The sequence below is a fragment of the Ceratotherium simum genome, chromosome 12, assembly GCF_057802395.1.
Source record: "Ceratotherium simum simum isolate JZ-2026a chromosome 12, ASM5780239v1, whole genome shotgun sequence".
Lineage (NCBI taxonomy): Eukaryota > Metazoa > Chordata > Mammalia > Perissodactyla > Rhinocerotidae > Ceratotherium > Ceratotherium simum.
Window position 1 is genome coordinate 61,766,319 of NC_141911.1, and position 27,651 is coordinate 61,793,969.

The window sequence follows — 27,651 nt, forward strand, 5'->3', positions numbered from 1 at the left end:
AGACCCATTTAAGTTATTATATCATCTCTAACTTATCTAGGTAGAAAAACATTATTTGATAGCAATAACGGAAATAAGTTACAATGTGTATAAACCTATTCAGTTTCATACTTCTGATTTTTTTTTTTTTTTGTGAGGAGATCAGCCCTGTGCTAACATCCGCCAATCCTCCTCTTTTTTTGCTGAGGAAGACGGCCCTGGGCTAACATCTGTGCCCATCTTCCTCCACTTTATATGGGACGCCGCCACAGCATGGCTTGCCAAGCAGTGTGTTGGTGCACGCCCGGGATCCGAACCAGCGAACCCCGGGCCGCCGCAGCGGAGCGCGCGCACTTAACCGCTTGCGCCACCGGGCCGGCCCCATACTTCTGATTTTTTTTTTTTTTTTTTTTTTTTAAAGATTTTATTTATTCACTTTTTTCCCCCCAAAGCCCCAGCAGATAGTTGTATGTCATAGGTTCACATCCTTCTAGTTGCTGTACGTGGGACTCAGCCTCGCGCTGGACGGAGAAGCGGTGCCTTAGGGCGCGCCCGGGATCCGAACCCGGGCCGCCAGCATCAGAGCGCGCGCACTTAACCGCTAAGCCACGGAGCTGGCCCTGATTTTTTAAGTCTTGAAATCTCTCCTCATCTGATATTCTCATAGGAACATGAATAAATATGTAAGACACACACACACACACTCACACACACACTCCTACAAACGTTTATATGTGTTATAGCTAAAGATAAGTGACGACTCATCAGTGAGAAACATTAAGCAAATTACACTCTTAACATTGCCATTCTAAATGCTAGGTGTTGGTGTTTTCTTGAAGTGATTATATCCTTAACCAAAACACATAGACCACTACTGACTCTCCAATGTGAAAAAGAATACTTGTGAAACCCAAATACTTTTCTTATTTACATATATTTATTATATTTACTGGCACTTTCTTTAGGATATTTATCACATAAAGAATAAGAGCTTAGGGCTCTGGGGCCAGACAAAACTTTTCAATATGCCAGCCAGAGCTGTTCAGTGAAATTAACTGAAATCGAGAATATGCGTATAAAATGGAATTCCTTTATTTCAGAAACTTTCTTAGTTTGTCACACATAATTGGAGTTCTTGTGCCTTCAATGACCAACCTCAGAGACTGGCTACAGAAAATAAAGTTCGACATAACTACTAATCAAAGACATAATGAGATTTATTTTTTCAATTTTTTTTTCTTTTGACTATACTGACATAGATTGTTTTTATATTATTAATCACTTTTGATGAGGATATGGTGAAATAGATATTTCTTAAACACTACTGGAAGGAATGTAAATTTGTGCAACCTATCTGGAAAACTTTTCATCAATTAATATCAAGAGCAATAAGTCTTTAACTGGAAGTCTTGGGAATACTATATGCTATATACTTTTCTGAATTTCAACAATAAGCACAGATTACATCTATCGTCAGAGGAGGGTAAAAACTTTTTTTAAATCATAAGAGCCATGAAAATGTAAATAAAAGTGCCAGAGGTATTGAAGCCGACAGGAAAACCTTCAAGGAGGAAGAACTGGAAGTATATCTTGAAGAATCAATAATGTGAACAACGGCAACTACCATTAACTCAGAAAAGGAAAGGCAAGGATTCAAAACAGTTTCCTAGGCAACACCAGGGTTAGAGTTCTGTAGTTCCTTCCTTTCCCTACCTCTCCTCTGTGCTCAACGCCCCTGGTTACTCTCCTTAAAATTCTCTATTCCCTTGGCTTCCTTGACTTCATACTCTGTTGGTTCTCCTCATTCATCTCTGACTCATTCTTTTCACAGCTCTTGACATGTGCCTCTTAAATGTAGTTTCCCGAGGCTTTACTGTCAATCCACATTTTATCTTAATTGAGACACTATGTTAGGACAAATTCATCTATTCTCATAGGTTTAATGTGCTAATCTTCTAAAATCTGTATTTTGAGACCAGATCCGTCCGTCCTTTGAGTTTCGTATTCCTATTACAACCTCCACTTGAATGTCTCAGATACAACTCAAAACCAACATCTTCAACATTATCTAATCCTGCTAATCCTGCTCCTCTTCCTAAATTCACTCTTTCAGCTGGTGATAACTCACCCACTCATCCCAAGACTCAAACCTTTGAGTCATCCTTAACTCTTCCCCTCAGGCCAATCACTAGATCTCACCAAAGTATCTACCAAACATTACTGAATTTATCACCTCCTTTCTATTCTTACTACATCACCCTCATTCAGGGTCCCTCCATCTCCTAACTAGGCTACTGCAACAGTTTTTTCACTGCTTCCTTCTCCAGACTTCTTTTCCTCTAGTCCATCCTCCACACTAATCTGACCATCTTACTAAACTGGTTAAAGTCCTTCAAAGACTCCTAATGTCTTCAGGATAAAAGCCCAAGCTTCTAAGACATCATCTCAAGATAGTCCCAGTCTGTGTTCCAACAACATCACCTACATACAGACCTCCCGCACCCACAAACCAGATATTACCTTTGCCTCCAAAGATAATATCCGCTCTTGCTGTTCCTTCTGCTTGGAATCCCTGTCCCACTCCTTTCTTCATCTGGCCAATTCCAACTAATCAATTTATACTGTCATGTGTCACCTCCTCTTTGTTCATGTGCCCATCTCCTAGGCTTGGTCAGTTTTTCTCGGATCAACTTATGCAGTCCTCTATTATTATTTTTTTTTTGTGAGGAAGATCAGCCCTGAGCTAACATCCGTGCTAATCCTCCTCTTTTTGCTGAGGAAGACCAGCTCTGAGCTAACATCTATTGTCAATCCACCTCCTTTTTTTTTCTTTTTCCCCAAAGCCCCAGTAGATAGTTGTATGTCATAGTTGCACATCCTTCTAGTTGCTGTATGTGGGATGCGGCCTCAGCGTGGCCGGAGAAGCGGTGCGTCGGTGCGTGCCCGGGATACGAACCCGGGCCGCCATAGCGAAGCGCGCATACTTAACCGCTAAGCCACAGAGCAGGCCCTGCAGTCCTCTATTATTGAACTAACAAAATGATAATGCAATTACCTGTTTAGGACAATGTTTATACCATTAAACTGTGTGCCCCTTAAGGCCAAGTACTAAGTCTTATTCATCTTTGAATCTCGAGCACCTAGCACACTGCCTAGTACAGACTGGCACTCAATAAAGATTTATTTTTACTATTTATCAGTAAAAACAGATAACTTTAGGGGCCGGCCTGGTGGCGCAAGTGGTTAAGTGCGCGCGCTCCGCTGCGGCAGCCCGGGGTTCGCTGGTTCGGATCCCGGGCGCGCACCGACGCACTGCTTGGCAAGCTATGCTGTGGCGGCGTCCCATATAAAGTGGAGGAAGATGGGCACAGATGTTAGCCCAGGGCCGTCTTCCTCAGCAAAAAAAAAAAAAAAAAGAGGAGGATTGGCGGATGTTAGCACAGGGCTGATCTCCTCACAAAAAAAAAAACAGATAACTTTACGTAACTGAAGTTATCAGCTTGCTTAATTTTATTTAGGAAAATATAACTTCATCACGATGCTGAAATTATATATCCTTTTTCTCTATTTTAGTGTAAGTTCCTTGAAGTAGAAATCATATAGATATATGTATTCATACGCTGATATTTACTAAAACTAACCCAATGCAGAACAAGTTATCAATCATTCTGTCTGTTTTTAGACTTTTCTAGCTATATATCCAAGAACTCTCAAGACCAGAATTATGAGTCTTCTACAGACTATTTACTCACTACCTGCTCAACTTTTGCCTCAAAAAGAAGAATCAGACTAAAGATATTGTAATATTTGTTAATGTACCTTGGACCTTCAGCCACAATATATACTATGAATCTATATTTATGATTCCTAAAAACATAGGGGTGATATTTATAATCTTACTTTCTGATCAAATAAACATATATTTATTTGAAAAGTAAATAATTCATTACAATGTAGAAAGTTTCATCATACATCATCCCAAGTCCAGCATTTTTCATTAGCAGTGATGCCAGTCTCTCTGTAATATTCTTCTAAAGGGGGTTCCAGAAGAATCACATCAAACTTGGGAGTGAGTTCTCTGATGTCAAAGGCTTCTATATCTGCTTGTAAGTACCTATTTGATTAAAGCGCAAAAAGTGAGTAAGAGATTTTCAAATAACTTACATATGGTAATGAAAGAAATTTCTTAAATATTTCTTAAATAATATATTTATATACTAAATATAAAGAAATGTATTAAATATTACACTATTTACAAAGTAATCATGAGGTAATCACTGAATACCTTTTTATGAAAGGGCATCTTTCTTCAGTATAGACAGAGCATCTACCAGTGCTCTTCCCTAGGAGATGGATAGATTCACACTACAAAGTGAAATCATATTCCCCCACGTACATCCAGAATATAAATTTCTCTCATTTTTACATTGAAAATCCACACTCAGACGTGAGTAAGTCTCAGAGCACTTTCCATTATCATTTGAATTTTCTAAGAAATATCACATTATTTGTTTCTCAACTGTTTAGTTAGGTTAGAAAAACTATTCGTCTGTAAGTTTTAAGTTCCTCCCTCGGAAAAATAGCTTCTAAAGAAGGACATAATTCTCTTTCATTAGATTGTTAGTAAAATTGTTTATATTAATAGTCTTTTCTGGCTACCTAGTATAAATTATTACTAGGCTTTACTGAAAGGTTATTTCCACATAGTATGAAAGTATTTTAAATATAAAATACTTTATTTAAATAGAATGAACAGTAGAGTCTGCTAATATTTTTCCCCACATACTCAGACTTCTTTGTGGTTCTTCTAATCACTAACAGCATACATTTTAGGAAACTGTTAAACGTACAAAACGTTCAAAGTAAGCTAAATGTGAAATAAACAGATTCTCCAATTTCAAAGACCTTATACACAGTTTTGAGCAAAACAGTATTTTGTTTACTAAAAGTTAAAATAAATTTTTGTATTCTAAAATGTTAAGAATAGTATCCTTGGATGCTGAGTTATAATGAGTTTTTTTTTTTTTTTTGTGCAGAAGATCAGCCCTGAGCTAACATCCGTGCTAATCTTCTTTTTGCTGAGGAAGACCGGCTCTGAGCTAACATCTATTGCCAATCCTCCTCCTTTTTTTTTCCCCCCGAAGCCCCCAGCAGCTAGTTGTATGTCATAGTTGCACATCCTTCTAGTTGCTATATGTGGGACGTGGCCTCAGCATGGCCGGAGAAGCGGTGCGTGGGTGCGCGCCCAGGATCCGAACCCGGGCCACCAGTAGCAGAGCACGCTCTTAACCGCTAAGCCACGGGGCCGGCCCTATAATGAATTTTTATTTTCTTCTTTTCCTTCACCTAAGTTTCCCAAACTTTCCTCAAAAAAATAAATTACTTTTTGAGGAAAAAATTCATTTAAAAACATTTTAAAAAACTCAAGAATACAAAAAACATGAATGATTTTCTAAGAAAAAATATTTAAAGACACTTTAAGCAAATTATCTAGAAAATTGAAAACAAATTAAATGAGAACCTACTGTGTGCTCAACACTGGAGTTTCAAACAAATATATTTTACTATAAAGAAGAGATAGAGTGTGTTAACCTTATAAAGGTGCTGAATTTTTTCAAATAGAAAGTTACAGGATAAAAAAATTGACATTCTTAGCCTGAGTTGGGAACAAAGAGTAATTGAAAAACAACACTTACATAGGCGGAGTGTTAGATTTAGCTATTAACTCATCCTTCAGCCTGATGAGCTCCCTCAGTTTAGGATATTCTTCAAATCTGTCAGCCAAACCTGAGGAGGAAAAACAGTAAATTCTAAATTTTAATAAAATTGATGTTAGTATCAGTGCATTCAGAGGTTATGAGCCACTCAGGAAAACAAAACAGTGCAGACACACCACTTGATTCTCAAGTTCTTTTAAAAAAGTTAATTTTGAGTATTTCTAAACATTTCGTATATACATTTCATACTTAATGACCCCAATCCCATATGCAGGCAAAACCCCAGATGTTCTAAAGCCCAGTTCAAGTCAATAAACCATTTAAATTTCTCATATTTATTAAGTTAAATAATCTGCTCATAGCATCAAGTTTAGCCACTCTGTTCTCAGAAAAACAACTGCTTTTCTATCATGCGTTTTTCCCCCTTTCTTTTAGCTAAAAAAATTCTTTCTCCTAAAGAATCCAGTGATTGTTGAGATTTTTACTTAGCTTCTTAGATAGTTATCCAAAGCAGAGAAAATGAATAGTTCTTTTGTTTTCTATGGTTAGATACAGGAAGGGACAAAGAATAGTGCGAGGTGAGATAAATACTGCTGATGATCTTAAATTAATTGGCTATGCCTTGTGGATACAACCCCAGAACAAATCTAGTTAAGATAATGAGTCCCTAACAGTAGATTAGCTCTCACTCTGATTACTTATCTAAATTGAACTACCAATTCCAAGATACGATGCTTTCTCTAAGAATATTTCCTATATCAATATTTATAGTTTTAAAGATCTCACATCTCCACATTATTACAAACCAAATCCTCATATATATTTCTAGGCTTAGGACCCTGAAAAACGTCTACAAGTTTCACAAAGGGTACTTAAATTAGGAGACTCACTGTTCCCAGGTCCTCAAAAATATTTTAGATCTCTGAGCCTCAGAAGAGATTTTAGGTAAAAGAGCATTTAAACAACTGTAGGGATAAGTAGGGCTTTGAATATCAAAGATTCCTAAAAGCTCTTCTTTGCCCCACCCCCGGCCTGCACAAGAAGCACATTCACAACAACATAAATTATGCAAACATCTTAATTTAAAAACCAAAAGTAAATATATTAGTAATTTTAATATCAAAGAGCAAAAGTAAAAGATTTTGTAAAGCCTCCTCAATCAGTGGTTATAGATCTAATTTCAAATAAAGTAAGTTTGAAGATTTTATTATACTCAGGTTTCAATCACAGCAGTCAGCTCTCAACTATCTACAAAACAAAGGAGCAACTTTTTCTCAATGCATAAGAGTTTCCTAAGTACATTTTCTTTGCCTTGGGGAAGTAAGTGTCTTAAAAGCAGAAAGGTTGATATCAAAATCTGGTTATACAACTTAACATAAGTTTTTTTTTAAAAAAGCTTTGTTGAAGTATAATTGATATACAAAATAGTACACATATTTAATGTATACAATTTGATGAGTTTCAACATATGCATACACATGTGAAACCATCACCATAATCACGGTAATAGACATATCCTTCACCTCCAAAAGTTTCCTTGTGTTCCTCGGGGGGTGTGTGTGTGTGTGTGTGTGTGTGTGTGTAGTAAGAACACTTAAGTAAGATGAGACCTACCCTCTAAACAAATTTAGTAAAGCACTGTTGACTACAGTCAACAGTTGCTAACTACAGGCACTATGCTATACAGTACATCTCTAGAATTAACTCATCTTGCAGAACTGAAACTTTATACCAATTGAACAACTCCCTATTTTCCCCTCCCTCCAGCCCCTGATAACCACTGTTCTATTTTCTGCTTCTATGAGTTTGACTATTTTAGGTACCTCATAAAAGTGTATGTATTTATCATATTACATATACTATCTTAGGTACCTCTGTAAGTACATGCATATTTGTCCTCTGACTGGCTTATTTCACTCAGTATTATCATAACTTTTTATAGCTACATCTAAATTTTGCTCATGAAAACATTAAAATCAGTTTTTACTTCAAGAGTAATGTTGCTTACAAGCAACAAAAGTAAATTGGATTACATCAAAATTAAAATTTTTGCACTGCAAATGATACCATCAAGCAAGTGAAAAGACAACTCAGAGAATGGGAGAAAATATATGCAACTCATATGTCTGATAAGAAATTTGTACTGAGAATATATAAAAGAACTCTTGCGATTTAATAATAAAAGATAACCAATTAAAAATAAGCAAAGAGTTTGGACATTTCTCCATGCAGGTATTTAAATGGCCAACAGGCATATGAAAAGATGCTTAATATCATTAGTCACTAGGGAAATACAAGTCACTAGGGAAATACAAATCAAAACCACAATGAAATACTACTCCATACCCACCAGGATAACTATAATCAAAGAGACAGATACTAATAAGTATCAAAGATGAGAAGAAACTGGAACCCTCACACATTGTGAGTAGGAATATAAAATGGTACAGCTGCTTTGAAAACAGTTGAGCAGTTCCTCAACAAGTTAAACACAGAGTTACCACACGACCCAGCTATTCCACTTCTAGTTACATACCCAAGAAAATTAAAAGCATATGTCCACACAAAAACTACATGAATATTCATAGCAGCATTGTTTATAACAGTCCAAAAATGGAAACAACCCGCATGAATGGATTAACAAAATGTCGTATATACATACAATGGAGTATTATTTGGCAATAAAAAGAAATGAAGTACTGATACATGCTACAACATCAACGACCCTTGAAAACATTATACTACGTAAAAGAAGCCAGTCACAAAATACCACATATTATGCGATTCCATTTATATGAAATGTCTAGAAAAGGGAAATTGACAGACAGGAAGTCAATTAGTGGTTACTTAAGGTGGGGGTGGGTACTGATGAAAGAAAGGGAACGGGAATTCACTGCTAATAAGTACTGCGTTTCTTTAGGGGAGATGAAAATGTTCTTAAATTAGATTGTGGTAATGGTTGCACAAACCTGTGGATATACTAACGAAAACTGAATTATATCCTTAAATGGGTGAATTATATGGTACATGAATTATCTCAATAAAGCTGTTTTTAAAAATGCAGGGATCATGCCTTTGATAGGCTTATTAGCAGACTGGACACAGCTGAGGAAAGATTATCTGAGCTTGAGGATATCTCAATAGAAACCTCAAAAACTGAAAAGCAAAGAGAACAAAGACTGAATGAAAAAAAAGGCCAGAATATCTAAGGACTGTGGGACTACGAAAGGTTTAACATATCTGTAATGGAAATATCAAAAGGAGAAAGAGAGAGAGGAACAGAAGAAATATTTGAAAGAATAATGACTGTGAATTTCCCCAAATTAATGTCAGACATCAAACCACACACTAAGGAAGCTCAGAGAACACCAAGCAGGATAAATGCCAAAAAATCGTACAGCTAGGCATATCATTTTCAAACTATAGAAAATCAAAGATTAAAAAGAAAATCTTGAAAGAAATTGGAGGGAAAAAACACCGCACCTATAAAGGAACAAAGATTAGAATTATATCCAAGTTCTCCTCAGAAATATGCAAGCAAGAAGAGAGGAGTGAAATAGTTAGTGTTGAAAGAAAAAAAAAATCACCCAGAATTCTGTACTCTGTGAAATTATCCTTCAAAAGTAAAGGAGAAACAAACAGTTTCTTAGACAGACAAAAATTGAGGAGCTTTGTTGCCAGCAGATATGCCTTGCAAGTCATGTGAAAAGAAATTTTTCAGATATAAGGAGAATAATATAGGTCAGAAAATTAGATTTACATAAAGAAAGGAAGAACATCGAAGAAGGAACAAGTGAAGGTAAAATAAAAATGCAGACATAGTCACAGAACCACAGGAGGGAGGGAGGAAAAAAAACAGTAACATTGCTTGATGGAAAAGGAGGGTTGTACTAGAAATACCGAGAATGAAAATGGGAAGCCAAGCTAGGAAAATAATTTTATTAGAAATACTCCACAAAAGGGATAAATTACATGCATGTAATCAAGAGTTAGTAATAGTATATTCCCAACAAATCTGACATACCTACATCCCTGATGAAATTCTGAGGTCTATGTCCAGTGTCTACAAAATGTTGGCAGTAATCATTATGGGGATTTAAACTCTGTGTTCCCTAAAGAAAAAGTCAAAATTAAATTAACAGCATTCACTCTGATGGCAGATAGACCAACTCTGTACAGCAGTTCCCCCTTACCCGTGGGGGATACGTTCCAACACCCCCAGTGGATGCCTGAAACCACAGATAGTACCAAACCCTATATATACCCCATACATACCTATGATAAAGTTTAATTTATAAATTAGACACGGTAAAAGATTAACAATAACTTCTCTTTGGCATATCCGAGCTGCTAGCATCACTGCTCTTGCACTTTGGGGTCATTATTAAATAAAATAAGGGTTACTTGAACACAAGCACTGCAATACCGAGACAGTCGATTTGATAACCAACACAGCCACTAGGTGACCAATGGGCAGGTAGCCTGTACATTGTGGAGCCTCTGGACAAAGGGATGAGTCACGTCCCAGGTGGGATGGAGCAGGATGGCTCAAGATTTCATCATGCTACTCAGAACACCGTGCAATTTAAAACTTATGAATTGTTGATTTCTGGAATTTTCCATTTAATATTTTTGGGACGTGGCTGACCACAGAAAACTGAAACCGTGGAAAGCAAAATCATGGATAAAAGGGGACTACTATATTTTGTTTTTTATTATAAGGGCATACAAAATATAAGTTCATTGATAGATTAAAAAAAATTAGTAACATCTGAAAACACCACAACTAAAATGATAGTATTACTCATCAGTAGCTACAGACATGAATGCAGCATTACCTTATCCTAAAAAGCCAAATATCAGAAGACTATTTCATAAATAATTTTGAATCATCTTTTTAATAATGATCCTTCAATAACTGAAAAAAATCTAGAAAAGAAGTAAGTATTTAAAATCTTTTCAGGCACAGAGCTGAAATGTGAAAAGTTCTAAGATTTGAAAATTATTTATTTACCTTAAGAAAAGTACTAGAATCTTTGTAAATCTCTTCTTCATATGGCAAATTCTCTTCTTCCTGTTGCATTTCTAGTTCATCCTTGGAAGAGGAAGATTAAGTAGATATTTTATGTATAGGAGGAATATTTTATGTATTATGGTATCTTGATTATTAAAACCCAATATAAATATTTTATTTCCCTAAGATACAATAAATTTTTCAAATTACCATTGAAGTTAAACACTGAAGTCTTTGCTTTCTCATCATAAGATCTAACTAGTTATATTTATGATAAAATAAAAATTTCCTTTTCATTCTCATCAATAATAAATAATTGTCTATAACTACCAATTTTGTTGACTGAAATGTCTAGAATTATTTATCTTATATATAATGCCATAAATATTAGAATTTAGCTCAAATCATGAAAGATATGACCACCAACGGGGTAATTTTATGTCAATTAGATCAAACCATATGTAACTGCTATTTTTATAGATCAAAAATGTTAAGATATCGGGAATTGTATATGGTTTAACCTAAAACAATCACAAATACTTAAGTTACATATTAGCTATATCAAAATGCAACACACAAGACAATATTTATGAGATTAGGTAATTATATCATTGAACTTCCTAGAGATTTATTGAAACTATGCATTCTCTTCTCTATTAAATATAGTTGTACAATAATTAATTTAAAAAAATAGAGATAGGTTTTTTGTCCATCATACTTTCTTTTCAACTAAATATTGCAATTACAAATTTAGAAGTCGGAATTTTTTTTCTTAGGCCTCTTTCAGAAATGGTTCTACACTGCTGTCTAGCCCATGAGTTCTCAAAATATTTTAATTGTACTATCCTATATTGTTAACATGGAATAACACCACTCAAAAACGATAGTATTGTAGCCTCTCAAAATTTGATCCAATTATCCAAAGTTTCTGATATACATACCTCTTTACTCTTATTTAAGAATATTATTGCCTGGTGCTTACCAGGCATTATGCTGAATGCTTTATATATGTCACCTAACTTAATACACACACCTCTGGCGTTAAAATGAGGAAACTGATATGAAGGTCTTAATTTAACTGATTATACATATGCTACTATTATTTTAGATACTTTAAAATTCAGTTTTCCATCAAATTTGTTTTCCTGGATAAGAATCTATTATCATAAGGATTTATTTTTTCTTGACCATAAAACTGCCCCATTCTCTACTTGCCTTATATTCTTCCATTTTGTCTTCATCTGTCTCTCCTTCATCCTGATACTTACGTTTTGCATTTGGAGCAGAGGTATCATAGGAAGCCCTGAAAATTAAAACTTAAGTATCACGTACAAATATATACAAAATATATAAACACATCTATTAACAATATTAAATAACAGGTTATAAAAACAGAACAAGGCAAATTTTTCCTGATTAAACAGTATCTATTCACCCAGTTTATAAATCTAAAAAGTCACAAAACCTGATTGATAATTCTGTACTTTATTTTTATGAGAAAGCAACCAAATGAGAAAATAAGCTTTTATAAGGGATGTACAGCAAAAAGAAACTTCTATATTATCTATCATTCTAATCTGTCTTGAGCAAACTTGATGCTCAAATTGATAATTAGAATACTGAAAAATTCTGAAATGCTTTATAAACTATCAAATGAATACCACTTTTATAATTTTATTTATTTATTTATTTTCCCCCCAAAGCCCCAGCAGATAGTTGTATGTCAGAGTTGCATGTCCTTCTAGTTGCTGTACGTGGGACGCGGCCTCAGCATGGCCGGAGAAGTGGTGTGTCGGTGCGCGCCCGGGATCTGAACCCAGGCCGCCAGCAGCGGAGCGCTCACACTTAACCACTAAGCCACGGGGCTGGCCCCGTGAATATCACTTTTAGAGTAAAGCATGTTTTCTTCTATGAGAATTTTTAAAATATAATTATTTATTTATGGTATATAAGTTAATTCTTAGTCTAACATTCCATTTTCTAACTACTTTATAAATGAGAACTTATTATATTCAGAAAATAAGTATTTCATTATTAACTAACGATAAAAACCAGTACGTCTGAAATCTTTATTTTGATGCTTGTCATAAAATATACCTCATACCTAGGATTATTTGTTTACTAAAACAATGATCCTTGCACAATATTAACGTCATTAAAAAAAATTATTCAACTGACCTGCAAGTTTCTCTTGTTTCAGCAATTTCTCTCTGCTCATCTTTGCTATTTAACACAGCACCAATGCTATCAGCGCTTTCAGCTCCCAACTAGAAGGGGCAAAAATAAAAAATCAGATCACAATGCATTGGATAGCCTTCCAGCCATTTGTAGCAGCATTTAATATTTCAAGTATTAACCAACAAAAAGCAACCTGTAACAACCTCAGCAGGCAAATGGATTAATTACTATGCAGGAAAAACTGGAAATACCTTGGAACAAAACCATGTTAATTAAGAATGATTTTGAGGGGGCCGGCCTGGTGGCACAAGCGGTTAAGTGCGCACGCTCCACTGCGGCGGCCAGGGGTTCACCGGTTCAGATCCCCTGGCGCAAACCGAGGCACCGCCTGGCAAGCCATACTGCGGCAGCATCCCATATAAAGTGGAGGAAGATGGGCACGGATGTTAGTACAGAGCCAGTTTTCCTCAGCAAAAAAAGAGGAGGATTGGCAGATGTTAGCACAGGGCTGATCTTCCTCACACACACAAAAAAAGAATGATTTTGAAAAGCATTTTAAGCTCTCAGTTATATTTGAAATTAAGAAACTTAACTTTAGCCAATCCCCTACTTTTAAAGTAAACAATATGATTTAGTAGTAGCAGCAATAACAAAAAAAGCAGCTTGCTTACAGTGTTTATAGTGTAGTAGGCACTACATTACACATTTCACATCCATCAGCTCATGTATTATACCTCATTTATCCCATGCTGTAATAAATATCTATCCAGTTTCACTCAAGCCAAGTCTTTATATAATTATTGTAGGCACAATATTGAACTTTACTAATACCTAAAAAATGACAAGGCAAATTCTGGCTGGCAGTTGGGGAAATTTTGCAAAATACAACAAATGCATACAAATTACTAGTTGAGATAAGGCTGCCTACGTAGAGTGGGATCAGTTCATGGAAAACTTGAAAAGCCAAACCAAGAAGCGTAGAATACAATTTATAGGCCGTGAGGAAGCATTTAATATTTTTAAGCACAAGAAGGGCGTGAGGAAATCTGTGTTAAATAGTCCCTTTTGCTGAGGAAAGGGGAGAAGGCATATTAAATACCAGAGCTGCAAGTCCCCAGTCTTGATCTTCAACAGTTGCCACTGCCTTTTTAGACTATCCACTTCATGACTCCCCTAAGGTTTCTCCAAGAATAAATCTCTTCCAATACATCAACTGTTCCTGAAATTTTAACTCTTTCATAAAAATCTCCCTGACCCCTACTCTCTTTAGTCGGAAGACACATCTACTTCCCATAGTTGGAATGCTTTCTCACCTTCTTCCCATGACTGACTCTTCTCTCTTTAAGTCTCAGATCTGTACAAGTTATTTCCTCAAAGAAGGTTCTTCCATGAACACCGTATCTAGAATAGGTAGCCTCCTACCATTATTCTCCTTTTTACCTCCCCATTTCCTTACTCAGATCACAGCACTTAATACAATTTTCAATAATTTTATGTTTTACTTTTGTTTACTCCCTATTTATATTGTTTCACAGTCTCTATCATAACTTTCAATTATTTTGTGTACTTCAATTATTTTATCAATTTACTTTTGTTTACTTCTCCCCCACAGAAATGTAAGCCCCCTGAGGGGAAGAACTCTGTCTGTCCTCTTGATATCTGTATGTTTGGCAGCTAGTATAATGTCTGACTCACAGCAGATACTCAATAAATATATGAATGACCCAATGAGATTTCCTACTAAGGCCTAAATTAGAATCCAAGGTATTACAAGAGAACTGCTTTAAATCAAAATTTTGCTCACACATATAATTGTCTTCTCATGCTCCAACATTTTAAAAAAATTGTGGAATGACTGGAGTTAAGTAAATAATAGATTTTCCATTATGGTAGCACCAAATACATCATTTGAATAATTATGACAATTTGGTATCATCTGAAAGCATACATGATTTTTTGAAACAAAGCTCTAAGTTAAATGAAAAGCAGATGTAAATTGCCGGTGGTAGCATCAACTGCCATTATGGTCTGGACCTCCATAAGGCAGCCAATGTCTCCATCCAGAAGACAAACGCAAATCACACAGAGTTGTGCTCTACTCTAAGAGTCCATAAATCAACAAACATTTATTAAAAGCTTACTTTCAGCAAGAAACAAAGTTACAGGAAAAGATTAACCCAACGGGAATTAAATGCAAAGACTCTGCACTCCAACTGTTTACATTCTGTATGACAATAAGTAATATATAGAAGGAGACTCAACAATAAGCATACTGGAACTCAGAGGAAGAAGACCCTAAGCCAGGGAGATCGGGATAGGTTTCATCATAAAGTTCTGACCTGAGCAATGCCATAGAGGATAGACGGAAATTAGAAAGAAGGACAATTTTTAAAAAATCATAAAGTATTTATTGCACAAATCAGTAATAAACCAGTCTGTCTTGTTCATACAGAGAAAAGTAAGTGAAAGAAAGGCTGAAATCAGGTGGTAAAGTGGAAGTCTGTCAATGATCCTATCAGACATCCTTCCTTAGGTGGAATGGTTCCTATCCAACTAGAAGACCAGGAGGCAGCTAGGTGTACTGCAGAGAGCATGAAAAGGCGTAAAACTGTAGCTTGCAAACTTACCAGCTTTGTGGGCTTCAGCAAGTACCTTAAATTCTTTGAGCTTTATTTTCTTCATTGATAAGATGCAGATAGTATCTGACTTATACAGGCAAAGATAATCTATGTAAAAATCTTAGCAGTCTTGACACACGCAAAGGAGTTAAATGGCAGCCATTATTAAATTTTATGCACTAAGTAAGCTCTTTGAGGGTAGGGACTACTGATTATTCATAGCTGAATTCCCAATGCCTACTAAATGAGCCCCTAGCACATGTAAGACCCTCAACAAATAATTGTTCTATGAATGTATTTTGAGTTAAATAGAAGTTTGAATTCAAAACTAAAGCATAAGCAAGTTCCTTGGTGGCAACAAGGAGCTACTGAACATATCTGAAGATAACATGACAAAAGAAGCTGGGAAAGGGGCTGGTCGAGTGGCCTAGTGGTTAAGTTTGGCACACTCCACTTCAGAGGCCTGGGTTCGCAGGTTCTGATGCTGGCTGTGGACCTACATCACTGATCAAGCCATGCTGTGGCCACAACCCACATACAAAATAGAGGAAGACTGGCAATAGATGTTAGCTCAGGGCCAATCTTCCTAACCAAAAAAAAAAAAAAAAAAAAGTTGGGAAAAATAAGGCTTAGAAAAGATACCTGATTTGTCCAAGATCATAAAGTCACACAGACAGGAACAGATCTGATTCCAAATTCCCACATTTTTAACACTATACCATAAATCTTTTCATCACATCATAAAAGAGGATAGGTTTCAGATTTGCACATTTACTAAAACCAATATTTATTACTGAAAAAATAACAATAAGATGCCTTATTAAAGCCTATGAGCATTTCTCCCATCACTTTTACTGACCTCAATGGCAAAATGGAAAACACAGCCTCTGATTTTAGGTAGAGGTATGCAGCATCTGCCTTTTTTGCGTGTGTACTCTAATAATCAGCAAGTGTTAACACAGTCACACACAAGAAGCAGTGAAGACAAGCTTTGGAGAAATAAATTTGGGTTCAATTTTCTGGCATACCAGTGAGTGACCTGAGGCAAAAATTACTTAACTTCTAGAGCCCCTGTTTCATTATTCCATAAGCGAAGATAATGCTATTTGTATCAGGGGTTTATCCTGACTGACACAGAGTATGAATTCAAATATTAGCTGTGGGTAACAAGGACACTGTACACAGCACAGCGGACTGCAATATACAAGACGCAGAATCTAAAATTTACACTCAGGTTACTTCCAATGCAGTCTTTAGACACGATCCCCAGGCAAATACTGTAAACCTATTTCACAATGAAGCTACAATCTCAAGGTGCTGACTACGAGGAAAGGCAAGAGAGGAAAGACAAGACCACTTAACCAGTGAAGAGAAATTTAGGGGATAACAAGTCATTTTTCCTTGCGTGAACTGCAGTAATTTATTCACAAAGACCAAAGCTTTGTATCCCCATCATTGAGCCGTGCCAGACACTTGGCGGGCATTCCATAAAGGCTGCTGAAGACCAACTGTGGGGTTCAGTTGAGCAGCACAACGACCGCGACACAAAATGGAAAATATTCAGGGCACCGCAGGAGTTCAGAACAAGAAGGGTTGGTATGTCCAGGGATCAGGGTCGCCGGACCAGAAAGGACCACACCGCAGCAGGTAGGGAGGCGACAGAGAAGGGCAGGCGGAGGGGAGAGGGCGGCCGCGCACGCGCATTCGGGATCCCTCCCTGGGCCGCGGACCTGCTGCGCGAGGAGCTGTCGCCGTAGCTTCTGCCGCTCCCGGATCTCCTGCAAGCGGCTGTCCATGTCCCAACTCCTGTTTTCCACTACCCCGAAAACTTGACAGTGAGCGGATGAATCGCCGCCTAACTTTTCTTCCGAGTCTATCGAACACAAGAGTCTTCAAGAGCTACAGGCGGCGAGCATCCCTCACCTTTTCCGCAATGGGTATTTCCGGCGCGGCCGGAAGTCCCGCCTCCTCTCGGACGCCCGCGACGTGACGCAGCCTGGAAGGGGACCAATGAGGGAGGCGGCGGTGCCGCGGGGACTGGGAAGCTCCGGGCTCCCCCGAGCCGCGGATGTCAGAGCGGGTCCGGGGCGGGCCCGCCGTCTGGCTTCTCGCCTGTCCTCTCTTTCCAGGACATCAGCCTCCCTTGGTGTATCAGCACTGTTTCCGAGGTGTGGACCGTTTTGTTGATTCCCTCTTACGTTACTCCCCAGTTGCCAGCCCTGACGTTTTAAAAATTGCCGGATACCAGTTTTTCACTGAAAGCACAAACTCGCGCCAGATTGCCAGGTTTGAGCCCTGGTCTGCGTTTACCAGCTGCATCGCCGTGGCTGCTTAATCACCTCCGTAAGCCTCCGTTTTCTCGTTTGTAAAATGGGAGTAGTCAGAGTGTCTGCCTCACAGAGTTGTGAAGATTGAAAGAATCAACAGAGCCTGGCACATAGCGCCATAAAGTGTTTATTATTGTTAAGAGTTTTACTTACTTTTCCCTCCCTTCCTTATTACTTACTTTTTATTACTTACTTTTCCCTGGAACAACCACCACATGTGCCCGTGCTCTTTTCCACACCTCGCCAGCCCTTGAGAAGTTTCCTACTTTACCGTGATGCATTTTATGGATTCTTCTCTAGGGAACCGGATGGGTGATGGTAAAATGCTTCTTGGTTCGTGTCCTAGAGGTCAGAGGCTGGGGGACCCCTTTTTGCGCTTGTACATTTGTCTTAGCTGGAAATAACCTTGGGAAGTGGAAACAAATAGACTACTGAAATTACCGGGGTTTGGGGGCTGGGGGGTGCACGGTGGCGATTCTCCTCTCTTCATAAGAAGGCAGCAAAGACTAAAGTCTTAAGTTATTACCATTATTATCCACTGCGTTTGTCATCTTATTCCAAATTCAAAGTGGCAGAAAAGACATAATGTGGTCTCAAGTTTAAATGGAAACTGTGGCAAGTACTTGCCAACATTGTAACAAGTCTTTATTCTTTGAGAGTGGATTTAATTTTTGAAAATTGAAAATAGTATTAAAACTTTTAGGTCAAAACCAGGTAAGTCAGGGTAGGCAAAAGGGAGCAGTACTAGATTCTGCTAATTATCATGTATTTCTCAAGAACTAGCTCTAAAAGACAGTTTCAGAAGAGGAGTTCTAAAAAAAATCTCTTGAGTAATGGCAGGCAGAGCTATTTGAAAAAGTGTGCTCACTTCAAGGGGCATATAGTGTTAAAGACAATACTGATTTGTACATATGAGTTAGTGTGTTTCTTTAAAAATCAGTTACATTACCTGCCAATCGGACAAGTTGAGTACTGATTTGAACTATTTATCAACGATGGAAGTAGGCATTTGTTCACTCAAATATTTAGTGATATTTATTGAGTGTTTTATATAGCAGTCAACCGTGGTAGACCCTAGAGTGTGTCAAGTTTATAAGAGATCAAAGACTAAATAAGTCAGTTTTTCTTTGTGGAATTTACTACCTAAAGGAGGAAACATTTTTTTTCCTGGTCAAGTGCAGTGCAGGTGATTTGCCTGTGGTCTTTGAGCCCCATACTCACCTAAACTCTGCTCTGTGATGATGGTTGGGTTGGGTGTCTGCAAACTACATTTCCCAGCCTTCCTTGTCAGATGGCTGTTTGTAAGATTCTGCCGAGAGAAGGCACAGGCAGGAAATCAGAAGATGGAACATGGGAAAACTATTCATTTCTTTTACTCCCTGCTTCTGGCAACCATGGGAGTGACTGTGTCCTTTACAAAGTCCCAGAGCCAGTTGCAGTAGCCCTTCCTTAGTGGCCCTGTCTTCCTTTTTCCACCCTCATGCGGCACCCACAGCAGTGGTTTGCTCTTGAGCTCTGATATACCACCTTCGCCCTCTGTTCTACCACCTGTAGGACTGGCAGCCACTCCTGCAGCTAGGAATTTCTGCTTTAATCTTACGGTCCCCTTTTTGCTCTTCTAGCCTTCAACACCTGTGTAAACATTTCTCCATAGTAAATGCTATGTACTTAGAATTCTTGAAATGATTTCTGTTTTCCTGCCTGGAACGTGGACTGGTAAAGATGCAAATGGGATCTACCTTATACTATTTACAAAGCCATTGGAATCCAGCAGAGGGTTGTTGAAGTGTTCACATAGAAAGGGATATAACTCTGAAATCTATCTCCCAACCAATGAATGTTAAAACACTAGACCATGTCAGGACACCTGTAGGGTACTGTACATGCCTATCAGTAATGTCTGTTCATCATGGCGACGTAAGAGCTACTAGGGACTGTGTGTGTGATGGAGAGAGGGAAGAGAAGAAATGTGGAAAGTCCCCACGTATAATTCATACTCTTTGAAAAAGCAATTCCACTTCTGTACACTTATTTTAAGGAAGTAATGAGAGATCCACATAACAATGTTATGCATCTCCCCGTAAGCTCCTTGAGAATGACTCCTCCAAACCTAGACATCCAACTGCCTGTCGTAATATCTTATTAAAATGTTCCTCACAATCTCAAGCTTAAAATAGATTAAAACCTAAATTCATCATCTACTTCCATCCTCTCAAAAAAAAAAATCAATTCTACTCCAGTGCTTCCTATTTCAGAGAATAGGATCAATATCCACGCATTTTCCTAAATAAGGAGCACTCCAGGGCCGGCCCCGTGGCTTAGCGGTTAAGTGCGCCCGCTCCGCTGCTGGCTGCCCAGGTTCGGATCCCGGGCGCGCACCGATGCACCGCTTCTCTGGCCGTGCTGAGGCGGCGTCCCACATACAGCAACTAGAAGGATGTGCGTCTATGACATACAACTATCTACTGGGGCTTTGGGGGAAAAATAAATTTAAAAAAAATTTAAAAAAAAAGGAGCACTCCACCTCTTCCTCAGCCTCCTTATCTACTCTGTGACTGTAGCTCTGCCCCTGCCTCCAACCCTGACACAGGCTTCATTTCTGCAACCACAACCTGTGGGTGTTATGTATCCTGATTCATATCCTAATTGGTCTACTGCTTTCCAGTCTATCAAATTCTTCCTAGAGATTTGTGGAAAATTATAATTTTATCATTTACAACTCTGCTCAAAATTTTTTCATGTTTCGTCAATGTCTAGGTCAGTGCTGTCCAACAGAACTTTCTATAATAGAAATGTGCTACCTGCACTAACCAATATGGTAGCCACTAGCATTATGTATCCACTGAGCAACTGAAATGTGGCTACTGTACCCAGGAACTGAATTTTTTATTTTATTTTAATTAATTAAATTTAATTACCCATATTTGGCTAGTGGCTACCATATTGGACAACAGAGGTCTTGGTTCAACGGGATAAAAATCTAAAGCACTTAGCATTATATATAATCCTCTGCCACCCTGCTCAGCCTCATTCTATTCTTTATGTACTCAATTTTCCAGGCATATTCAAGTTTTTGTCTTTTTTTCCCAGATGTGACTTCTTTCTTGTACTTTTTACGAATTTATAATTGGGTAAGAGAAAATTCTCCTACAATAAAGAGATAGGCTCCAAAATGACTTTTAAAATATACAGCATTGGGTAAGCAGAATTTTTCAGGAAAGCACTTAAGATAGAATGAATGTCAGAATCTGCTGCTGACTTCTGCTTTCTCTCAGTGCCTTGTAAAAAGCAGACACTCAATAGATGCTTATTGATGAACGTGTTGATTGAGGCTAACTGTCTGTAACTTTTCTGGGATTTGTTGGAAAGATTGATTGTGAGTAGCTGTGCTGAGGAGGGATAGGAGACAGCCAGACAGCATTCCACATCTTCTACATCATCCTTGAAAATTCATTTATAGCAATTAGATGCAGAAGGTTTCCCGGTCTGTGCATTTTATTGTGCTCAACAGGACAACTGCTAAGATCTAGTGCAGCTGTGGCACAAGAGGATATTTAACAAGCCTCATGTGTCGAATAAATGGACTAAATAAGAAACAGGAATGACGATTGTTTTTCTTATCACTTGTCAATAGACTTTTTAAGGGTATTGTGAGTACATAAAAATATTTTTAAAGTATTGGTTTCCTGGAATATAAAGTAAGAAGAGATGTATTTCACAGACTATATGTCAATATCAAATGGAAATGTGTGGAGAAGTGAATGAGTTTGATTTATTTGGGGAATCTGCAGAAAACATCTGTGTTGTCTTTTCGAAGTATCCAAAATTGGGAGGAAAGTGAGAAAAGGCAAGATAAAAAGAATAAAATAATACCAAGACATTATAAGTAATGTCGATATATTTAACTGAGTAGACGAAGAAAAATATTTAAATGTTGGTTAATGTAATGTTAGTTTGCTGTGTTATTTGAGAAAATCATTTCTGCTAGAGAGTACAGAATAGGATGGATGAATCCCCTAGGATGTGTTAAGTACAGATAATGAGTGAGCAAGTAGCTTTTGAGACAGGCAGAGTTCATAAGATGTGCTAAATACAGATACTAAGTAACCCTGTAACCTGAAAGATGTAAGCTAGATAGACTAAATGAAATGAATGATGGAACAAACAGGAGTGTGATTTATAGATGGAAAGTAATGGAAAGACCATATCATGATCTTGCTACCTCTGGGCTGACAGCCATGTCACCCTTACACTGGCCACCCAAACGTGCTCTGCCCAAGAACTGCTGATAGTATCTATATCTGTTGGCAGACTCATTGGCAAGCTACGGCTATGGCCAGGTATATTTGCCACTGCTTCTTTTTAATAGAGCAAGTGTGTATCATTGGCCCCAGGCACCTTCTGTCTGTTGACCTCCTTGCTCAGATGTCAGTCTGTCCTCCAGTCATCGGTGAGGAAGGCTGATGCAGCAGAGAGAGAGAGAGGGAGACCATATGTACATTGCATAACTTGGGATTCATGTAGTGTGGTCCTTCCCACTTACATCTTAAAGTGTGGTAACTTACCCCATCTCTTTCCTCTTGCTTTAAAGGGGGGTGTGATTTGAGAATCTCCATTTGGTCTATGAGCCTGTCTGTTCCGTGGCTTCTAGGATAGCTTGGCTACCCCACCATTGCATCACAGTAATTTCCCATGACAACCAGAGGAAACTTAGAAAAATAAGAACATGGAGTTTTATAGCACAAGCTAAAGTAGTGTGAGAAAGGGAAAAGGAGACTCACAAATTGTATCCGTTAATAGACTGAAAGACAAAAATGGGCAAGTAGTGGACAAAACAAAAGGTAAAATATGGGAAAGATTTCTTCTTTCTAAATTGATTAATAGAAAAGGGAAGAAGACAAGAAGGAAAGACTCTTATGTTTTTTGACAGTGTTGCATATATGTCATTGATGCCAATTATACTTTATTGCTGATACCAAAATAACTGTTTCAGGGGTAAATACAACAAAATCCAAATGAAGGGAAATGCTCTTCCAACAAGTAGACTAATCCCAGAATTTCTTTTTAATTCACTCTACATAGCATTGTAATGGTTTTTGAAAAATGTTCATTACATTTTTAAAGCATTTAAACTATCAGGAGAAAAGTAAGAAGCTTTTAAAAATACTTATAGATAATTAGGAGGAAATGCATATATAGTACTACTTCCTATAAAAGTTTTTATTATTTCTATACAATTCCCAAAACATTCCCTGTAAATCAATTCCTATTTTAAAAACACTAATAATGCAACTATTTTAAAGATCTATGGGATAAAAGACTTAGTAAAATGAAATATCCCTTTGAAATGAAAGTAATTTATCCCTAATTAATCTCTTTTATAATTTATTTTCTTTAACAGGTCACTGTATCTCTCTGTGTTACAGAAAATATTGAGTTAAAAACTTGTCAAGATAAGTGAAATGCCTGTGTATGTAAGAGCATATAGGATTTTCTCTAAGAAAATTACCATACTTACATAAGAAATGAAATTGTTTATGAAGCAAATATTTCTTGGAGCATACTCTGTGGTTTTTAAAAGACTATAAAGTTTTGTGATGTAGCTCATTCAAACTAACAGCCTTAGTGCTTTACACTGTTTTTTTAATTTGTTTTTTTGTTTTTACAATTCTTACTTTGAAGTTGAGTATTCTCTCCCTCCAGAATTTGAAATGGTAAAAACCATTAGAAAAAGAAAGTGCATTCTGTGATCAATCAAAAATAAAACTACATTCAAAAAGAGATTGATGGGGGGCTGGCCTGGTGGCACAAGTGCTTAAGTGCACACGATCCACTGCGGTGGCCCGGGGTTAGCCGGTTCGGATCCTGGGCACGCACCGATGCACTGCTTGGCAAGCCATACTGTGGCGGCATCCCACATAAAGTGGAGGAAGATGGGCACGGATGTTAGCCCAGGGCTGGTCTTCCTCAGCAAAAAAAGAGGAGGATTGGCAGATGTTAGCACCGGGCTGATCTTCCTCACAAAAAAAATTAAAAAAAAAGAGATTGATGGGGGGCCGGCCCGGTGGCGCAAGTGGTTGGGTGCGCATGCTCCACTGCAGTAGCCCGGGGTTCGCCGCTTCGGATCCCAGGCACTGCACCAACGCACTGCTTGGCAAGCCATGCTGTGGCAGCGTGCCATATAAAGTGGAGGAAGATGGGCATGGATGTTAACCCAGGGCCAGTCTTCCTCAGCAAAAAGAAAAAAAAAAAAAAGAGGATTGGCAGATGTTAGCACAGGGCTGATCTCACAAAAAAAAAAGAGATTGATGTTATAATAGTATCATTAAATGCTGCTTATTCTTTTAATGATCTGTTTGGGATTTTAAATATATCTTTTTTTTTTTTTTTTGGCTGAGGAAGACTGGCCCTGGGCTAACATCTGTGCGCATCTTCCTCCACTTTATATGGGACGCCACCACAGCATGGCCTGGCAAGCAGTGCATAGGTTCGTCCCCAGGACCCGAACCTGGGCCGCCAGCAGTGGAGTGCGCGCACTTAACCGCTACGCCACAGGGCTGGCCCCTTAAATATATCATTTTATAACCAAAAAAAGCCAGTAGAAAATCTGTTCTTAGAATTTACAAAGTAGTAGTGGACTTTGAATCATTTAAAAAAATTATTATTATAAAGAAAGCCACTACTCTAGAAATTTGGATCAGAAAAATTATTTTTGTAAGTCTATACCAAACTACCGTAAATATGGATTTAGTTGTATACATTCTTTAAAACGTGATATATTATGGTAGCCAATGCAAATATTGTAATTTTTACAATATTTAGAATTAAATTTCTAAATTCCAAAGAATTAAGTTTTAAATGAATATAAAATGGCAATTCTTGTATATATGCTCAAAATAAAGATATTAAAACCAAATTATGACTAACATGCTAAATCTGTTTCAGATTATAAATGAGTGCATCCAAAAGAAATCACTGGAGTGGCCGTCCATTCTCTATTCCCAGCATTCTCCTCTGGGCTTTTATGTCAGATAACTCAGGAATGTGCAGAATTAGTATTCACTGGCCAGTTGCCGGTTATTCAGAATTCCCTCTGATTTGAATTCTCTACTGTTTTTTTTCTTCCATCCATTTATGGGTCAAATGTACAGTAAATCAAAGTGTGTTGATCCTGGTGAAATTTAGCAGAGAAAAACAGCTCTGGCCGGTGGCCACAGAAACTTGAAAAGCTTTACTGAAGGGAAAAAACTGGACATTTACTCATCCTGTGTAAGAACTGGATTCTAACTTAAATTTCCAACTGTAATAGGTTTGCAGTTCCTCTAAAGGCTGAACCTTGCATATGTTAAGACTTATCTCAAGCCAAAATAATGCAGTTTCACATTTGCACTTCTATATTACTGCTCAGTAAGTAAACTGGTTCAGGAAAACTGGAAATCGAATCATAAAGAAGCAACTCTCCCACATGTGTATTTAAGTCTAGATTGGTAGTTGCTGAAAACAGATATTCTGTTCATACTAGGGGGAAAAGCACATAATTCTGTATGTATGTGTGTATACACACATCCACATATGTACATATGGCAGTAGTATAACTTGGAAGAATTTTGTTAAAATGTTTAGGAAGATTACTTTTGTATTTATAATATTGAACAAGCAGGACTTGCAGTGTACATTTGTAAAGCAAGTTATTTTCTCCCACCATGCTTTCTGTAGGGGCTGGTTCTTTCCCTGTCCCTGGATGAAAACTTAAGCAGTCTTCATGCTTTTTCTGGTCTTTTTTAGATATTAGGAACAGTTATTTGATTGTTTAAGCTTGGGACCCAATTTAACAATCAAAATATAAGGTCAAAATTTATAATTATGGCTTTTAAGTTAAGGCTTGTCTCCTTGCCCCATCTCCAGGTCAACTGCAGGCATGAAGCTAGCAGTGCGGGAGTTGGAAAAAGGAGGGTACTGTCTGCTGCTTCTCTCTTTCCCCACAGGGATGCTCCAGCTCCACCTTGGTGAGGCCTACAGGCCTTCCCAAGGTTGGAATGTGGGGACGGAGGGGATTTAATAGAAGCAGCTCACAGGATGAGTTCTTAGTAACTGGGATGTCTTCATGACCTAGCACTGGCACTTTTTGGACTTGGCAGATGTTTAAAATTGACTCTTTTTCTCATGAACATTTTCATGGGTTCTTCCAAGACCCTGTCGACCCTCCTTGTGGGTTCCATGACAAGACCTAATGCATCTCTGTTCCTACTCGTCCTTGGCTTTATTTATTTACTTGGCTTCTTTGTGCAGAGGACTATTCACTCCTCTTGGCCATCCTTTTGGGCATAACCTAAGAAGACCCATGGCTGGGGTCTTAAGTGAGTGGCCCACATTTGGTTCATGGGAAAACCGCATTGTTTGCCCCAACAGACTCTGGGAGCAGTATTTTACTGCTGGAATTCAGGAAAACCAGAAATCCTATTACAAAGTCACCACTCTTCACAGCCACATTACCCCTTCTTGTCTCTGCCCTCTGAGAAACTAGCCAGCAATTCTCTAGCTCTTTAGATTTTCCAAATGGGAAGTAAACATTCCCCTCTCCCTCACACCTTAAGTTCTCCCAGTGGCCTCCTTAAAGCCTCCTCTCTAGGACTACCCTCTGCTTCTCTTCCTTGAGGAGAAGGGTGGTATCACAGCATAACAATTGTCATCTCCAAAAATTTTCTCCTCGAATCTCTAGTTCTCAATCATTTGAGACCTTTGAAGTGGGTAGTTTAGAGTCTTACAGCCAATTATCCTCTGCTTCTTCTACAAGTCCTACAGGGTGGTTGTGATCTTCACTTTGGAATGTTGTGTTTACTCTTTTGGGGTCCTAGCCAAAACTTCCACAAGTCCTCTTGTATATTTAAGTGAAAGATGTCCTTTTATACATATATATGGGAACCCTGTGAAATAGTTAAATTTCTTAAATTAAACTTTTTATTTTGAGATCATTGTAGATTCTCTTGCAGTTGTAAGAAATAATGCAGAGAGATCCTACATGCCCTTTACCCATTTCCCCCAATGGTAGCATTTTGCAAAACTCAAATAGAAAACTACAACCAGGGTATTGACATTGATGGACCATTTCCATCACCACGAGGGTCCCTCATATTGCCCTTATATAGCCACACCCTGTTCCCTCCCTCCCATCTCCTCCTTAACCTCTCGAAACCACTGATCTGTTCTCCATTTCTATAATTTTGTCGTTTCAAGAGTGTTATATAAATGGAATAATATAGTATGTAACGTTTTAGGATTATCTTTTTACACTTGGCATAATTCTCTGGAGATTTATCCAGATTGTTGCATGTGTCAATAGTTCATTCCTTGTTTATTGCTGAGCAGTATTCCATGATATGGATGTATCATAATTTGTTTGACCATTCATGTCCAATGACATGTCCAATGATACGACAGATGAAAGACATATAGTTTGTTTCCAGTTTTTGCTATTATGAATAAAGCTACTATAAACATTCTTGTGCAAGTTTTTGTGTGAATGTAAGTTTTCATTTCTTTGAAATAAATGCCTGGAGTGCAATTACTGTGTCATATGGTAGTTGCATGTTTAGTTTTTAAAGAAACCGCCAAACTGTTTTCCAGAGCATCTGTATCATTATATATTCCCACCAGCAGTGTTTGAGTGATCTGGTTTCTCACATCCTTGCCGGCATTTGATAGTGTCACTATTTATTATTTTACCCATTCTAATATATGTGTAGTGTGGTTTGAATAGCATTTTGATGAGGTATAGAACATTGCAGACACATTCCTCAGTTTGAAATGAAAAAATTTGC

The 27,651-nt window shown here is 37.8% G+C and overlaps 1 protein-coding gene across 1 annotated transcript in view; it reads right to left on the reverse strand.

Annotated features, from left to right (window-relative positions):
* METTL14 (methyltransferase 14, N6-adenosine-methyltransferase non-catalytic subunit) overlaps window positions 1-17,439 on the reverse strand; it is a 28,842-nt gene extending 11,403 nt beyond the window's left edge. The window contains exons 1-7 of the mRNA XM_004426546.3: window positions 17,237-17,439; window positions 12,889-12,977; window positions 11,926-12,013; window positions 10,711-10,791; window positions 9,721-9,808; window positions 5,676-5,766; window positions 3,952-4,093 (exon numbers count right to left, since the gene is read on the reverse strand). Coding sequence (XP_004426603.1) covers window positions 3,952-4,093; window positions 5,676-5,766; window positions 9,721-9,808; window positions 10,711-10,791; window positions 11,926-12,013; window positions 12,889-12,977; window positions 17,237-17,302 — 645 coding nt within the window. The 5' untranslated portion in view covers window positions 17,303-17,439. The remainder of the gene's footprint in view (window positions 1-3,951; window positions 4,094-5,675; window positions 5,767-9,720; window positions 9,809-10,710; window positions 10,792-11,925; window positions 12,014-12,888; window positions 12,978-17,236) is intronic.
* Window positions 17,440-27,651: the final 10,212 nt, after the last annotated feature.